Below are 20,603 nucleotides of genomic sequence, written 5' to 3' on the forward strand. Positions count from 1 at the left end.
ATTTAGTTTTGGAGTTTCCACCTCAACATCAAATCTAAGCCTTCATTTGCGAAACGCCCACAACTTGAACCTCACATCAAAAATAGCAGAATCATCAAGTAAAAAGACCAAAGCTATTCTTTCTGGCAAAAATAATTTAATTGAAAGACCGGACACCCACAAATTCGCCAATGCTAGGCTTCTGGTTCAAATGTGTTGCAAAGACCTACGGCCGTTTAACATGGTGGAACAGCCGGGTTTTATAAATTATATGAAAGCCATAAAACCTAATATTAAAATGCCATGCGCCACAACATTAAGCCGATCAGCGTTGGAAGATGTTTATTCAACATATGAAAAAGCAATAAAAGATTATATAAAGGAAAATAGCCCAAAAACCATATCCCTTGTGCTTGACATGTGGACGGATTCGTATAAGAGACGCAGCTACATAAATATTAAAATAATTTTTTGCCACCAATTTAAACCCATCTACATTTCCCTCAAAACAGAAATATTTCCACACCCACACAATCAAATAACAATAGCCGAAAATATAAACAAAACATTAAAGGATTTCCTATTAGACAACAAAGAGATAGTTGTGGTGAGTGATGGCGCAAGTAACATTGTCGCTGCAATGAAAATTAACGGAATGAAAAGGCTTGGCTGTTCCATCCGCAGTTTACACAGGTTAATTGTGCACGACATTTTACAGAACCAAAAGTTCAATGTCTTTCGTGATGTTGTAAAAAAACTAAAAATAATTTTTAAATGTTTGAATTACAACACCGAAAATATATCCAAAATTCAAAAAGCTTTCGAGGAGGACGACATTTTTAATACCTTAAACGAGGCTACGAACATTTACAATGTTATAGAGACCGATGAGCAGTTCCAATTTTTAACTGACGATATCGATTGCAACATTGTAACAAAATCGTTGGGAACGCTCAAAAACTCAAATGACACACGGTGGAATACTTTGTGTTATATGTTTCGCAGTTTTGCTAAAAATGAAAAGGTTGTCAATATAGCATTGGTTGAAATAGGCAAAACAGAATTAGCCCTAAACCACATGGAGAAGTTAATGGTGGCCGAATTTTTAAAATTCTTGGAAATTTTTGAAAAAGCGACGAAACATCTCCAAGGACGAAAATATCCGACTATAACATGCAACATTGTGTTTTTTGAAAACATTGTTGACGATCTTCATGAAAATAGTACAACCGCTAGTTTTGAAGAAAGTATAAACCTATATAACTTTACCATATTAAATTTCCCAAAAAGGTTTAAAATATTTAAAATCCATGTTGTTGCTGCACTCTTGGACCCTGTACAAAAGAACTGGGATAGAATAGATAAGTGGCTGAAAAAGATTCCAGCCAAACAATATATGGACATGTACGAAGAATTGAAGTATGATGATATTGACGGCGGAATTTCTCGTAATCAATTAATTCTTAATGAAGTTAAGAAAATTGAAAACAGTGGCAACGAGGAAATACCAACGTCATCTTGTATGATAAAAAGGCGGGTAATATAAGAATAAATCCTTACTTGTAAACAAATTTAAATATAAGATTTTTTAGAAAGAAGATACAAATTCATCCCACTCTACCATAGCGTCGTTTGTACAAGCCACATCAAATACCAAACAGGAAGACAATATACAAAAGGAAGTTGGAAAATACTTTGCAGTATCAAACGATGATACTGAAACATATAACTGGTGGCAAAAAAATGAAAATGTAATTGTTATGAACTTTTCAATTGTGGTGTAAATTCATAAATTTTCTTTTTGTAGGAATACCCCAATGTCGCAAAGCTTGCAGCTTCAATATTAACATTACCATCCACAAGCGCATCCTCCGAAGAGGCTTTTTCAAGTGCTGGTTCGTTAATAACAGCAAAGCGTTCCAATTTAAATGGGGTCACTGTGAAACGAGTTCTATTTATTCATGATAACTATGATCTGGTTAATGAATTAATGAAATAATTGAAATAAATTTATTTACCAAAACATTTTAATTTTTTTGCTTTCATAAAATATTTTATTATATATGTAAGTATAATTAGCCAATTTTTTGTATGAGCCGAACAAAAAAAGGCTAGCCGATTAATTTTCGGCTTTGAGCCGACTTTCAGCCGCCGCCACGTAATTTGTCATTAGCCGCCGCCGCCGATCAAAATGGTCGGCGCAGGTCTCTGCATCCCACTGGGTCAGTTAAGCAAAAAAAAAAATACAACAGAAAATTTAAAAAAAAAAAAAAATAAAATGGAAAAGCAAAGTAAAAATAAGTAGAAAAGAAAAGCCAAATGAAAAAGATATAGAAAGAAAAAAATAAAACGAGATGAAATCAAATGTCATAAGCTGTCTTTGCAATTAAATGTGTCAACAAGATTGACTTTCTGATAAGATTTCTGGTAGTTGACTTGACTTTAAAGTGTGAAATGCTCTTAATATATTTTTTTTCATTCTACTTGCTTTACTTGCAAAAACAACCAACACTATTACACAAATTCATGTCCTATATTGAAAATATTGTACAAAAATAAAAGAGAAAATACTTAAACAACAAAAATAGAGACTTTGCATTCAAGTGCATGCATTTTGTGTTTGTATGTAAAAGTGTATCTGTTTGTGTGGATGAGTGTTAAGTACAAAACTTTGTATTTGTTGTTGTTTGTGTGCTAACTGATGATAAAACCACTTTATATGCACTTAAAATTGTGATAAAGTGTTAATAAAGTCATCCAAGAACAAACAAAAAAATAACAAAATGTTCTTAAATTCCAACAACTCTTTGGTAGTAGTTAGTGTTTTTGTTGCTGTGTGAGTAGTTGATGAATTTATGAGAAAATAATTTAAAATTATATTAAAAAATTTCTCAACACTTGTCATTTGTGTGCATCTGGAAACTTTTTAATAATCAACTAAAGAAAGTGTCATGTGTGTTATCACATCAAATATAAATTTTAATGAAAATTATTTTAGATGCAAACGAGATAATTTTTATGACGGTAAAATGAAATGAATCTCTGATTAATAAATAAATGTTATTGATTTTAATATTCTTAAATGAAATATCTCGGCAAGATTTACCGACTTGACTAGACTATGACTAGACTATGACTAGACTATGACTAGACTATGACTAGACTATGACTAGACTATGACTAGACTATGACTAGACTATGACTAGACTATGACTAGACTATGACTAGACTATGACTAGACTATGACTAGACTATGACTAGACTATGACTAGACTATGACTAGACTATGACTAGACTATGACTAGACTATGACTAGACTATGACTAGACTATGACTAGACTATGACTAGACTATGACTAGACTATGACTAGACTATGACTAGACTATGACTAGACTATGACTAGACTATGACTAGACTATGACTAGACTATGACTAGACTATGACTAGACTATGACTAGACTATGACTAGACTATGACTAGACTATGACTAGACTATGACTAGACTATGACTAGACTATGACTAGACTATGACTAGACTATGACTAGACTATGACTAGACTATGACTAGACTATGACTAGACTATGACTAGACTATGACTAGACTATGACTAGACTATGACTAGACTATGACTAGACTATGACTAGACTATGACTAGACTATGACTAGACTATGACTAGACTATGACTAGACTATGACTAGACTATGACTAGACTATGACTAGACTATGACTAGACTATGACTAGACTATGACTAGACTATGACTAGACTATGACTAGACTATGACTAGACTATGACTAGACTATGACTAGACTATGACTAGACTATGACTAGACTATGACTAGACTATGACTAGACTATGACTAGACTATGACTAGACTATGACTAGACTATGACTAGACTATGACTAGACTATGACTAGACTATGACTAGACTATGACTAGACTATGACTAGACTATGACTAGACTATGACTAGACTATGACTAGACTATGACTAGACTATGACTAGACTATGACTAGACTATGACTAGACTATGACTAGACTATGACTAGACTATGACTAGACTATGACTAGACTATGACTAGACTATGACTAGACTATGACTAGACTATGACTAGACTATGACTAGACTATGACTAGACTATGACTAGACTATGACTAGACTATGACTAGACTATGACTAGACTATGACTAGACTATGACTAGACTATGACTAGACTATGACTAGACTATGACTAGACTATGACTAGACTATGACTAGACTATGACTAGACTATGACTAGACTATGACTAGACTATGACTAGACTATGACTAGACTATGACTAGACTATGACTAGACTATGACTAGACTATGACTAGACTATGACTAGACTATGACTAGACTATGACTAGACTATGACTAGACTATGACTAGACTATGACTAGACTATGACTAGACTATGACTAGACTATGACTAGACTATGACTAGACTATGACTAGACTATGACTAGACTATGACTAGACTATGACTAGACTATGACTAGACTATGACTAGACTATGACTAGACTATGACTAGACTATGACTAGACTATGACTAGACTATGACTAGACTATGACTAGACTATGACTAGACTATGACTAGACTATGACTAGACTATGACTAGACTATGACTAGACTATGACTAGACTATGACTAGACTATGACTAGACTATGACTAGACTATGACTAGACTATGACTAGACTATGACTAGACTATGACTAGACTATGACTAGACTATGACTAGACTATGACTAGACTATGACTAGACTATGACTAGACTATGACTAGACTATGACTAGACTATGACTAGACTATGACTAGACTATGACTAGACTATGACTAGACTATGACTAGACTATGACTAGACTATGACTAGACTATGACTAGACTATGACTAGACTATGACTAGACTATGACTAGACTATGACTAGACTATGACTAGACTATGACTAGACTATGACTAGACTATGACTAGACTATGACTAGACTATGACTAGACTATGACTAGACTATGACTAGACTATGACTAGACTATGACTAGACTATGACTAGACTATGACTAGACTATGACTAGACTATGACTAGACTATGACTAGACTATGACTAGACTATGACTAGACTATGACTAGACTATGACTAGACTATGACTAGACTATGACTAGACTATGACTAGACTATGACTAGACTATGACTAGACTATGACTAGACTATGACTAGACTATGACTAGACTATGACTAGACTATGACTAGACTATGACTAGACTATGACTAGACTATGACTAGACTATGACTAGACTATGACTAGACTATGACTAGACTATGACTAGACTATGACTAGACTATGACTAGACTATGACTAGACTATGACTAGACTATGACTAGACTATGACTAGACTATGACTAGACTATGACTAGACTATGACTAGACTATGACTAGACTATGACTAGACTATGACTAGACTATGACTAGACTAGACTAGACTAGACTAGACTAGACTAGACTATGACTAGACTATGACTAGACTATGACTAGACTATGACTAGACTATGACTAGACTATGACTAGACTATGACTAGACTATGACTAGACTAGACTATGACTAGACTATGACTAGACTATGACTAGACTATGACTAGACTATGACTAGACTATGACTAGACTATGACTAGACTAGACTATGACTAGACTATGACTAGACTATGACTAGACTATGACTAGACTATGACTAGACTATGACTAGACTATGACTAGACTAGACTATGACTAGACTAGACTATGACTAGACTATGACTAGACTATGACTAGACTATGACTAGACTATGACTAGACTATGACTAGACTAGACTATGACTAGACTATGACTAGACTATGACTAGACTATGACTAGACTATGACTAGACTATGACTAGACTATGACTAGACTATGACTAGACTATGACTAGACTATGACTAGACTATGACTAGACTATGACTAGACTATGACTAGACTATGACTAGACTATGACTAGACTATGACTAGACTATGACTAGACTATGACTAGACTATGACTAGACTATGACTAGACTATGACTAGACTATGACTAGACTATGACTAGACTATGACTAGACTATGACTAGACTATGACTAGACTATGACTAGACTATGACTAGACTATGACTAGACTATGACTAGACTATGACTAGACTATGACTAGACTATGACTAGACTATGACTAGACTATGACTAGACTATGACTAGACTATGACTAGACTATGACTAGACTAGACTATGACTAGACTATGACTAGACTATGACTAGACTATGACTAGACTATGACTAGACTAGACTATGACTAGACTATGACTAGACTATGACTAGACTATGACTAGACTATGACTAGACTATGACTAGACTATGACTAGACTATGACTAGACTATGACTAGACTATGACTAGACTATGACTAGACTATGACTAGACTATGACTAGACTATGACTAGACTATGACTAGACTATGACTAGACTATGACTAGACTATGACTAGACTATGACTAGACTATGACTAGACTATGACTAGACTATGACTAGACTATGACTAGACTATGACTAGACTATGACTAGACTATGACTAGACTATGACTAGACTATGACTAGACTATGACTAGACTATGACTAGACTATGACTAGACTATGACTAGACTATGACTAGACTATGACTAGACTATGACTAGACTATGACTAGACTATGACTAGACTATGACTAGACTATGACTAGACTATGACTAGACTATGACTAGACTATGACTAGACTATGACTAGACTATGACTAGACTATGACTAGACTATGACTAGACTATGACTAGACTATGACTAGACTATGACTAGACTATGACTAGACTATGACTAGACTATGACTAGACTATGACTAGACTATGACTAGACTATGACTAGACTATGACTAGACTATGACTAGACTATGACTAGACTATGACTAGACTATGACTAGACTATGACTAGACTATGACTAGACTATGACTAGACTATGACTAGACTATGACTAGACTATGACTAGACTATGACTAGACTATGACTAGACTAACTAGACTATGACTAGACTATGACTAGACTATGACTAGACTATGACTAGACTATGACTAGACTATGACTAGACTATGACTAGACTATGACTAGACTATGACTAGACTATGACTAGACTATGACTAGACTATGACTAGACTATGACTAGACTATGACTAGACTATGACTAGACTATGACTAGACTATGACTAGACTATGACTAGACTATGACTAGACTATGACTAGACTATGACTAGACTATGACTAGACTATGACTAGACTATGACTAGACTATGACTAGACTATGACTAGACTATGACTAGACTATGACTATGACTAGACTATGACTATGACTAGACTATGACTAGACTATGACTAGACTATGACTAGACTATGACTAGACTATGACTAGACTATGACTAGACTATGACTAGACTATGACTAGACTATGACTAGACTATGACTAGACTATGACTAGACTATGACTAGACTATGACTAGACTATGACTAGACTATGACTAGACTATGACTAGACTATGACTAGACTATGACTAGACTATGACTAGACTATGACTAGACTATGACTAGACTATGACTAGACTATGACTAGACTATGACTAGACTATGACTAGACTATGACTAGACTATGACTAGACTATGACTAGACTATGACTAGACTATGACTAGACTATGACTAGACTATGACTAGACTATGACTAGACTATGACTAGACTATGACTAGACTATGACTAGACTATGACTAGACTATGACTAGACTATGACTAGACTATGACTAGACTATGACTAGACTATGACTAGACTATGACTAGACTATGACTAGACTATGACTAGACTATGACTAGACTATGACTAGACTATGACTAGACTATGACTAGACTATGACTAGACTATGACTAGACTATGACTAGACTATGACTAGACTATGACTAGACTATGACTAGACTATGACTAGACTATGACTAGACTATGACTAGACTATGACTAGACTATGACTAGACTATGACTAGACTATGACTAGACTATGACTAGACTATGACTAGACTATGACTAGACTATGACTAGACTATGACTAGACTATGACTAGACTATGACTAGACTATGACTAGACTATGACTAGACTATGACTAGACTATGACTAGACTATGACTAGACTATGACTAGACTATGACTAGACTATGACTAGACTATGACTAGACTATGACTAGACTATGACTAGACTATGACTAGACTATGACTAGACTATGACTAGACTATGACTAGACTATGACTAGACTATGACTAGACTATGACTAGACTATGACTAGACTATGACTAGACTATGACTAGACTATGACTAGACTATGACTAGACTATGACTAGACTATGACTAGACTATGACTAGACTATGACTAGACTATGACTAGACTATGACTAGACTATGACTAGACTATGACTAGACTATGACTAGACTATGACTAGACTATGACTAGACTATGACTAGACTATGACTAGACTATGACTAGACTATGACTAGACTATGACTAGACTATGACTAGACTATGACTAGACTATGACTAGACTATGACTAGACTATGACTAGACTATGACTAGACTATGACTAGACTATGACTAGACTATGACTAGACTATGACTAGACTATGACTAGACTATGACTAGACTATGACTAGACTATGACTAGACTATGACTAGACTATGACTAGACTATGACTAGACTATGACTAGACTATGACTAGACTATGACTAGACTATGACTAGACTATGACTAGACTATGACTAGACTATGACTAGACTATGACTAGACTATGACTAGACTATGACTAGACTATGACTAGACTATGACTAGACTATGACTAGACTATGACTAGACTATGACTAGACTATGACTAGACTATGACTAGACTATGACTAGACTATGACTAGACTATGACTAGACTATGACTAGACTATGACTAGACTATGAATAGACTATGAATAGACTATGACTAGACTATGACTAGACTATGACTAGACTATGACTAGACTATGACTAGACTATGACTAGACTATGACTAGACTATGACTAGACTATGACTAGACTATGACTAGACTATGACTAGACTATGACTAGACTATGACTAGACTATGACTAGACTATGACTAGACTATGACTAGACTATGACTAGACTATGACTAGACTATGACTAGACTATGACTAGACTATGACTAGACTATGACTAGACTATGACTAGACTATGACTAGACTATGACTAGACTATGACTAGACTATGACTAGACTATGACTAGACTATGACTAGACTATGACTAGACTATGACTAGACTATGACTAGACTATGACTAGACTATGACTAGACTATGACTAGACTATGACTAGACTATGACTAGACTATGACTAGACTATGACTAGACTATGACTAGACTATGACTAGACTATGACTAGACTATGACTAGACTATGACTAGACTATGACTAGACTATGACTAGACTATGACTAGACTATGACTAGACTATGACTAGACTATGACTAGACTATGACTAGACTATGACTAGACTATGACTAGACTATGACTAGACTATGACTAGACTATGACTAGACTATGACTAGACTATGACTAGACTATGACTAGACTATGACTAGACTATGACTAGACTATGACTAGACTATGACTAGACTATGACTATGACTAGACTATGACTAGACTATGACTAGACTATGACTAGACTATGACTAGACTATGACTAGACTATGACTAGACTATGACTAGACTATGACTAGACTATGACTAGACTATGACTAGACTATGAATAGACTATGACTAGACTATGACTAGACTATGACTAGACTATGACTAGACTATGACTAGACTATGACTAGACTATGACTAGACTATGACTAGACTATGACTAGACTATGACTAGACTATGACTAGACTATGACTAGACTATGACTAGACTATGACTAGACTATGACTAGAATATGACTAGACTATGACTAGACTATGACTAGACTATGACTAGACTATGACTAGACTATGACTAGACTATGACTAGACTATGACTAGACTATGACTAGACTATGACTAGACTATGACTAGACTATGACTAGACTATGACTAGACTATGACTAGACTATGACTAGACTATGACTAGACTATGACTACTATAACTATGAATACAATTTTGAAATGTCTGATACTTTTTATTAAAATATGTGGTTATACCATATTTCATAAAATATATTTATTTAAGTCTGCCTAAAGCATTTAACTATAGTTGATTTAAAATCTGTTCTTTTAAACATATGTAATAGTTTAAGATATCGTACATGCAAATAAAGATATCTAGTTTTTTCAAACTGTCCTCCTTTTGCTATGAAAACATCAGCAGCTAACGGAATATAAATTCGCATAGTAATGTGCCATCACTCAGACGTACATACATATGTATATTTAAACATGTACGCGTACATACATAGATACAAAATTCAAATGTTTTCAAAACACTGTAACAAACTGTCCATGAGATTTACACAATTTTGTAGTACGTAAGACTTGCTAGCAGTGCTATATAAACACAAAATAGAATAAAAATAGTCTAAATAGAAAACAAAAACAAATAAATTCGAGTGAATTCAAATTGTGTAACAAACAAACAAACAGCTACGCTATTGAGAAATGGATGAATATAGAAAATAAAATAAAAAGAACTTAAACTTACATTTTCATATGCTTGCAGTTGTTGTGGTGTCAGTTTTTTCTCTTGACGCTTCCAACCAATGCCAGCTATGAAAGCAACTGTTACACAGCCCAAGGCACCAGCCGATGGATAACCGATAGCTTTACTGCCCATTACGGCAATGGTACCGCCCAAGACGGTCAAAACGAAACGTAAACCATTTACGTAGTTCTGAAATGAGAAAATAAGAGAAAAAACACAATATAAATACATACAATAGAAAAAATTTAAAGTTTTCGCATGAAAAGTAACATTTGGAAATGTTGAAAATACATTAAGCTACAGCATAAACAAAAGAAACGAATTCTTGTTGCTTGCAGTGATTTACAAACTAAAACGAAGAATGCTACAGCAATAAGCAATGGTGGTTTTAAATTTCTGATAAAGGATTTTGCACTGTGGTATGCCAGATGTCGAGTTTTACGTATTTAATGAGTGGACAAAAAGTGGTTATTCACATAAACTTATTTGAACTTTAAAGGCATGTACTTCTACCACTATCTGTACATTGTATTTGTTTTATTTTTTAATAATTATTTATTTATCAGTACTATACAATCCACAGTGTCAGAAAAAAGAGAAAAAATAACACTGTAAATAGGCTTTGCGTGAATAGCAGCTGTATAAATGTTATTTTGTGGCCATAAAAGAGTTTCTCCAAATGCAACATATGTACAACTAGTTTAGATGAACTTACTAAGATTCTACTATAAACGGCCAATTCTATCGGGCAACAAAAATAAACCTAAAAAATGGTTTACACAAATTTTTTATGTTTTTGGAAAAAAAAGCTTACAAGTTATTTATGTGTATGGGTGTGTGTGCAGGAAGGAAAATCTCGATTCAATTCATAAATTTTTTCTGATTTTTTTTTTAACATGTGCATGTTTTACGTTTTTCTAAGGATTTTTGTTGAGTAGTGGCAGCAACAGCCACACAAAATGATACTTTGTGGCAGTATTTTATAATTTTTTTTCAGTGTGTGCCAATTTTTGTAATTTCAACGCTTGTTAGTAGTTTAAAAAAGAAACCCTTTAGGCTTTGTTAAAATTACATGATGTATATCAGCAGTGGCAAGAAAAAAATACTATAAAATGAAAATATAGGAAAATGAAATGTATATTTTCCAAAGAGAATTGTGAGCAACAGTAGCAAATACGTTGTAGTAAAAATCAAAAATTAATGGAATTTTATTTTGATTTTTTGATAGCAAGGAGGTTTTGGTGTATCAAATTAAATTGGTGTGAATGTATGAAATTTATATAAAACACACGAAAAATTAAAGATATGCTTAATATTTGTGGGATTAAATACAAATTTTCGACAAGGCATCGGACCTTACCCGTTCCGAATTTGTTAAAACTTGAAGGACAGGTTTTTTAAATTCGCTTTGGTTTGGCTGAAATTCAAAAGACTTTTTGGAAAAAGCTTCTTTTCAATGTTCAATGAAATCTAAAAAAATCTTTTTTTGGAAATGGCTTTGCTATAAAAAGCCTTTTAGAATAACGAATTTCTAATGATTTTTGGGAAAAAAGTTATTCTTAATAAATTTTTTTTTAAAAAATGTGACTTTATTATGAAAATACTGTATGTGGAAAAGCTTTTCTGTGAAAAGATTTATTTTTGGGAACAATCTTTAATATTTTGAAGAAAAATGTTTTTATACAAGGGTTTCCTTTATAAAAAACATTTCTATCAAAATACTTATTTTGTAAGAAATTATTCAAAAGAAATTTTCTTAAAAAATGTTGTTTTAAAAATGTTTCTAGGAAACAGCTTTTAGAAAAAATGTTTTATAAGAAAAAGCTTTTCTATGAAAATATATTTTGAGCTTTTTGGAATTCTTAAAAATTTGTCTAGGAAAAGCTTTTCTTTGAAAAGAATTTTCGTAATGTTTATAGAAAAAGCTTTTATATAAAAATAAAATTTTTGAGAAAAAGCTTATCTGTGAAAAAGCTTTTATGATCGAGGGTCAAATTTAAAATTTCGTATAAGAATGGTGTGAAATCCCTCAAATTCAAAAGACTTTTTGGGAATGTTCAATGAAATGTGAAAAAAGATTTTTTGAAATTGGCTTTGCTGTACAAAAAGCCTTTTATAATAGCAAATTTGATGATTTTTGGAAAGAAAACTATTATTTTAAATGTAATTTTTGGAAAGCTTTTAGGTAATAAAATTTGTTTAAGAAAAAGCTTTTATAAAAGCATAAATTTTAAAATACCTTTATTATGAAAACACTTGTGTGTTGAAAAGCTTTATTTTACGAGCAATCTTTTGATATAATTGAATATAATATTTTGAAGCAAAATGTTTATCCTTAAAGAAAAACCTCTTATAAAAAACTTTTCCATCAAATATGTACTTTTTTGTAAAAAATGGTTGAATTATGGAAAAGGGGTTTTCAAAAGAAATTTTCTTGAAAAATATAGTTCTGAAAGATCCTTTCCTTAATATAGAAAAGCCCTAACTCGTGATTTTTTTGAAAGACCAGATTTAGCCAAATAATCTGGACTTAAAAAAAACACAAGGGCGAAATGTTTCTAGGAAACAGCTTTTAGGAAAAATATTTTTTAAGAAAAACTTAAAAAATTTGTATGGGAAACAAAATTTTTCTAGGAAAAGCTTTTCTTTGGAAATAGTTTTGTAATTAATTTTTTACAAAAAGCTTTTCTTTAAAATTACTCTTTTAAAAACACTTTTCTAAAATTTACAGGATAAAGTTCTCCACTAAATAGTATTTTTTGGAAAATAAGAAAATAAAATTAAAATAAACTACTAATAAAGATTTTTGGGAAAAAGGTTTTATTATAAAAGTAATTTTAATAGAGCTTTACTATGAAATTTGTTTGTGGAAAAACTTTATTTTTGGCAGCAAGCTTTTATATTAAAATATTTTAAAGGAAAATGTTTTTATACAAATAAAAATGTTTGTAGAAAAGTACAATATTTTATGAAAAGAAGTTTAGAATAGCTTTGAGACTATTTTGAGAAAAAGCTTTTATGTAAAAACTGTTTTTACCATTTTATGTAAAGAAATTTGAGAAGTAAATATCGATTTTGGGTTAAAAATGGAGGCAATTTATTTTTGTCTTACATTTATGAGCTGATTTTACTGAATATCAATAACAAGTCTTTTGAATCTGCAGAAAGTTTATTGCAAAACATGCATTCTTTAAAGTTTTTGTCAAGTAACAATATTCGATAAATATTTTACTCTTTGATTTTATTTGATTCTTTTATCTAGTATGTTTTGTCATGCCAAAAACGTATTGTGTAACACACAAAGCCCTGCCAATATCTTGCCGGTTTCAATTACTTTTTTGCGCCAACTATTTTAACCGAAAAGAGAAGAAAATGCAATTGTTGAAAGATTTACTATTTGATTTATTAAATTTATGCGTTTACTATAAAGACAATTTTTTCTTATGGTTTTTTTAAAAATGCCATATCAAAAGGAAAAAATGCATTAATATATTATATTGAATTGCAGCAATTTACGCACATTTTTAAAGCACTAAAACACATACATATTTATGTGGAAAAGGCTAAAAACCATTGTTAGTAAAATACTTTTCTGTTTTTTTTTTGTGTTTTCAAATAAATGAGTTTTCCAAGAATTTATATGGATTTCAAGGTATTGCAAAAGAAACGAGCAATTTGTAAAAGTTTTATATTCCTGCAGGTAGAAATAGTATAAAAAAACTAGAGAAATGGAACTTTAATAAAAATGTCATGAGCATGATTGTAGTTGCTGTATTAGCTGCAAGTTATAAAGAACATCGATGAAATAATGTATTTATATGGATAGATAAAATTGTTTCTATATTCTTATGGTTTCTCAAAAATTATAAAAGTATCTATAAACAGTAGTTTAGAATATTAAGTCTGATTATATAAATTCCTGGTTATTTTTATCAAAACGATACTGATATTGACAGATTTCATATAAATATTATAGACGTTATTAAAAGCGAAACCCAGGCATTAAGAAACATATTTTCTTAACAATTTAAGCAATTTATAAGCAAAAAATCGAAGTCTATTTAAATATGTTCATAATTCAAGAATTCATAGCATATCTTCAGGCTTACATAACTAAATATAATAATTTTAAAATTCAGTTACTAGTAACATTTATTACTAAACAATTTATATTTACACATAAATATTTCTTTCCGATGATTCCAAAAAAAACCTAACTATTTTACATTTATTATTTCAAAAATCAAACAAACCATAATTTCCATAAAACAACCCGCAACAATTTATATGCGAATTTCGGAGTGAGTATCCATTTAACTGAGTGCTCGTACAACTTTTAACTTTTCATACTGATTGAATTGTATGAATATTTAAAAATGTCTGACTGCATAATAAATTCAATTTTCAAATATTTGTTGTGTAGTATATTGAGTTGAATTAAATCAAACAGTATGTAGCAGCAACAGCAAAACAATATTCAAAATAAAATTTATCTTTTCGGGTTGGTTGAACTTTTTTTCCTTGATTTGCTTCTCTTTTATGCAAATTGTGTGTTTTTAATTTAGAAACTTTTTTTTTTTTTTGCATTTTGTCGAAGCACAAAGTTACAACTCTTTCAGTTTGTTTATTTGATATTTTTTTCTTTTTTCTCTCGTTTTAGAAATATTTAAACTGTTTGGAGAGATTGGCAGACAGGTAAGTACAAAACATACTTAGCTGTTATTTAATTTAGACTCCTAAACAAATGCATAAAATTTTATTTTATTTGTGCACCCTTAAGTATGCTTCAGTTATATTCGGGTTTGAAGTTCAAAAAGACAAATAATTAAAGAAAGTTTAATGATTTAGAAAGAAATTGTAACTGTCTGGTGAAATGTTATAAAGAATAATGATTTTTTATTTCAAATATTGGTTATAATAAAAAAAGGTTTACAGAAACTTGAATATTTTTCATATTTTGCACATTTACATATTATGTTTACTCTATAACAACCTAGACTCTTTATAAAACTTCTCAATTCTATGTAGATTTTTAATATTTTCTTTAAGAATGTTGGCAAACTATACATTTTAAAGTGTCTGCGTGCTAATATAGTAATAATGCAAAATATATGTATGTAAACACGTATATTCCAGAGTTTGTTGCAAATTTCACACTTTAACAAAATGTACTTCTTGTACTTGTACAAAAATAAAGGCCTTATATAATTTTTAATATATGTTTCCTTATTCGAATACCAACAAAATTACAAACATATTGAGCCCTAATAGCGAAAAAAGGTTAAGTGCTAAATACAAAACTTTGATGGAGAAAGTTTTTAATGATTGCCTCTATTTGTTAACAATGTCCTGCTCTTCAGGCATGCTCGACATGACATGCCACATACAAGTAAAGTAATTTGTAGCCTCAATTTATCAAGAAAATGGCATGTGAAGATAATTTTAATTGCAACATCTTATAAATTTTTAAAAATTTGGTTTCAAACTTATTTACACATTCCAATTGGTTATATAATGTTTATGCCACTGAATCTGCTAAAAGTCCTTGCATTTCAAATAATATAATCCATAAAATTTGTGGAGGGATCGTTTATAACCAACAATTTTGCTTAAACTGCAGGTTTAACCCTTGGATGTATAACCGGGTCTCTGCAGACCTTTTGCATATAAAAGTGTGTATAACTTTATTGTTATCTTTATTGTTAGAGACAAATCTTTCCTTGACTTCCTGGAGCAACATTCTCCGGACACAATGAGCAAAAAATCGAACCGATTGTGGAACCTGATTCGGCTTAATCCAGATTGTCAAATATTTTGGTTCAAACGTCATAACCAGGTCCGTGCAGACGTATGAATAATTTGAACGTTAATAAAAATTAATATCAAACAAACAAATTTACACATACTTTTAGGAGACCTGACTATGTATTTCCATACAAATCCCATATAGGTCTGCACAGACCTGGTTATACCGTTTAAAATCCCTATACCTCCGAGGGTTAAAAATAAATTCGATCATTACAATCCAACTTTCGGAAATACCGAAGAAACTGCTTGCAAATACTAATTCGAATCAGAGAAGAATTGCAAAGTACCATCAATAAAATTCAGCATCATTGGACACATTCATTTAAGAAAAACATTGGAATACTTAATGAAGTTTCGAGGGGCAGATGCCCTGTACCGTATAAAATTGCTCCTACCTCAGGGAATTTTTGTTTCCATTAATTTTTTTAGTTTTTGTATACATATGTTTACAGAATATATATTGTTTTATTATAAGAGATAAATCTGTCACGTACGATATTAAATTTTAGTTATTATAAAATCACGGATTGTGAAAGAAATTAAAATAAAACTTAACGCCTCTCACGAATCGAAAATTTTCGCATATTTCTACATGCACTTCAAAATGACTTCCGTTTTATGTCACGTACGATATACTCTTATTTCGCTCGATAGTTTGGACAACAATGTTTCGAAATAACTTTTTATTATTTTAAAATATAGTACCCTCTGAATGGAACATAAAGACCAAATTATTTTTCAGATACTCTTATTTTTGAAAAATCTATTCCCTCTATAGGCGTACAAATGTCACGTACGATGATATGCAATTGCCCATATATGATACATACATCAATATCTCGGCTATAGTTTCGTTTCAGTTGCTATTAAAAATCGAGAATATTTTAGAATATTAAGTTTTTTTTTTACCAAAAAAATATTTTCAATAATTGTTTTAAAGTATAGTGGATATTACCCAGTATGCAAAATGATTCGAAGTTACGTCGAAAATGAATCATTTTTTCGTAAAATTTTATCGATATCGACTTCGATATAATGTCGAGAATGTGCGTGTTTTCCTAAGTAGAGTGCAGAGCGATAAAGATTCGAAAATTATTTATTATTCTGATTCTAATTTTTATCGATATACTATACCTTTTTCGGTATTAAAAATGTTCTAAATTGATTCGATTTCGATTAGATATATGAACAATTTCGTATACTTAATACCATCGAGCAATTTCTTCTTGAAATAATGCATATTCAATACCTTTATTATTATTATCTAATAATGTTGCGTTAGATGTGTTTTCATTTTCAAATGCAATAAACTCTGCACATATTTCTGATGTTTGCTGATTATGAGATTCGAGTTGTCAAAAACAACATCAATAATTGGCTGCGCTTTTCTTTTAAGACGTCTTTGATCCATTTTTCGTGTTAAACTATATTTTTATGAATATGTTATTGATAGGATAAGAAATAAAATTTTATTTTCTCACAAATTGACAAAAGAATAATATGTATGTATATGAATTTGTCAATTTGTGCAAAAATAAAATTTGACATTAAAAAAAAACTCGAACATTATTCGCCATTTCTATAAAATATTAAAATACGATATTCTAAAAAATGTAGATTGGATAGAGCATCATAATAAATTCATATTTTCGATTTTAATTCGAAATAAGTTCGATAAAAAGAACTGACTCGAAATGTTGCATACTGGGTAAGATTCGGCACAAGATTCGGTTTCTTACTGGTTTTAATCAAATGTTATTATTGACAGTTTTCATATAAAAATTATTTTAATTTCAGCAAACATTTTTCTTTTTCTCTAGAATTTAATGAAATTTTGACAAAATTTTATAAAAGATACTAAAAACAGAAATAGTTAGGCTATTTTCGCTATCATGGTTCATTATACACGATTCTTAATACTACTAACTACTTTATACAAGGGTTTTATCTTACAAACATTGTGGAACAACTATTGTATATGATTCGAAAAATCTTCATCTGTCGCTAATTTGTATCAGCAAAATAACCAATTATTAGCAAAATCGATTAACCAATTATTAGCAATATCGATTTATATTGGTTTTCTACTACATAGAAGAGTTATTTTAAAAATTCTCGATAAGTTTACAACTAATTTTTTCACAAATATTCTGAAAACTAAAATATTATACAATGTTACTTAAGCTATTTTCGTGGTCATGGTTCGTTTTGTTCATTTCCAAGTACTAAGTACTCAAATATTGTGAATGTTAGAAAAAGTACGTACATATCGCACACCCAGTTCAAAAGTGACACAACTCAAAATTTTAGTTTTCCAGAAATCGCAAAAAATTATATACAAATTGAAACATAATGCAAGATATAACTGTTGTTTTAACAACATTTAGCAACAACAAAATACACTGATATTTTTTTATAGATAACAAAGTGTATTGTCCATAGTTTAAGCATATAAACCCGAAAAATCAATTTGGAGTTGTGTCACTTTTGAACTGCATGTGCGATATGTCCTGCTGTTCTACCATTTGCAATAGTGCTGGTGCTCGTACGAGCAAAATTTGTTTCAGTTACATTATTTTCTTGTACATTTGATTATGCACACCATTAAGAACCAGCCCTGCTACAGCGGCAGCGCGTAATAAACATAAAATAGCTTTTTCTCATAAAAGAAAAATATACAACGAAACAACTTTAACGCCAAAACCAACACAATAACGAAGCAGCATAGTTAAAAGTTGCCAATGTAGGAAATGTATGAACACTAGACAACCAACTCCAGCAGCAGCAGTTTTGTTACCAAAACTATTGAAGCAGGTTCTTTAAAGTAATAAATTCTTAAAGCAATACATGGGCATTTTTTTTAACAAAGTAACAAGTAAAATTAAATCTTTTCTTTTGATTTAAATACAATTTAAAAGTAAAATTTATGAAAACAAATTTTGTGTCCATTTATATTTAGAATTTCAGCTCATTCGGATTATAAATGGATTTTTGGCGATTTTTTAAAAAAAAATTTGAGTTCTTAAGTGACCAATTTTGAGGGAACACTCACTGGCCCCCATTTCGCCTTGGAAGTTGAATAACTGCGAATCAACTCTAAAACAATGCAGCTCCAACCTTGTGACATTTCGTTACGATACCTCCAATAGTTCTGAGATAGCGAATTATTTTAATAAAAGTTTCTAAATCACTGTGGAACGGTTATCACTAGGCCCGGATCCAGAGGGGGTGAAATAGGAAAGTTTTTCATATAAAAAAGGGAAAAAAAAGAGAAAATATAGATCAAATTTTAATTTAACACCCCCACTCCGCAAATGGGTGACCTGGATGCGCGCCTGCACTAGACCCACAATATTTTGGAAAACATAATAAAAGAAAACAAGGTTTATTTTGAGGCGATAACAAAATCACTTTTTTCTATGGACATAGAAATCATAAATTAACTTGAATTTAAAATTATTTCTCAATATATGAATTAATACTTTCAAATCTCTTGCACTTCAAATCAACATATGCGAAAAATATCTTTATCTTGTGTAAAATACGCTTTTCAAATATTTAACAAAAGGCAAAATTGTGCGAGGACAAGAACAAGTCTCACTCTTTATAAACGAGCATGTTGCAGCTACAACTTACTACATTTCTTTACATAATTTTGCAACACACTCTACTCGTACATACACACATAGTTTCAAGTACTAAAAGCTGTGAACATTTATGACCAAAAATATGTGCTATAAAAAGAAATTTTATAGCTCAATTCCTTAGCAAAACCCCCCTCCCCCCGCTCACACATCCTTGAAAAGCTACAGCTAAAACACATTGATTACTTACCGCATTACGCGAGGGTACAAGTTGTAACATAAGACCATATACATAGCCAAATACTATGCCAATACCAATGCCAATGGGTCCCTGTAGAATTTGCTCCGTTAACGAACCTTAAAGAGGAGAAAAAGTGTTATTAAACTTTTATATGTTTGAGTTAATAGAGATTTC

At 31.4% G+C, this 20,603-nt stretch overlaps 1 protein-coding gene across 1 annotated transcript in view; it reads right to left on the reverse strand.

Annotated features, from left to right (window-relative positions):
• The window catches only part of Nha2 (Na[+]/H[+] hydrogen antiporter 2), a 140,591-nt gene that overhangs the window by 17,527 nt on the left and 102,461 nt on the right, over nt 1-20,603 (reverse strand). The window contains exons 7-8 of the mRNA XM_065516188.1: nt 20,439-20,545; nt 10,797-10,985 (exon numbers count right to left, since the gene is read on the reverse strand). Coding sequence (XP_065372260.1) covers nt 10,797-10,985; nt 20,439-20,545 — 296 coding nt within the window. The remainder of the gene's footprint in view (nt 1-10,796; nt 10,986-20,438; nt 20,546-20,603) is intronic.

The sequence above is a fragment of the Calliphora vicina genome, chromosome 1, assembly GCF_958450345.1.
Source record: "Calliphora vicina chromosome 1, idCalVici1.1, whole genome shotgun sequence".
Taxonomy (NCBI): Eukaryota; Metazoa; Arthropoda; class Insecta; order Diptera; family Calliphoridae; genus Calliphora; species Calliphora vicina.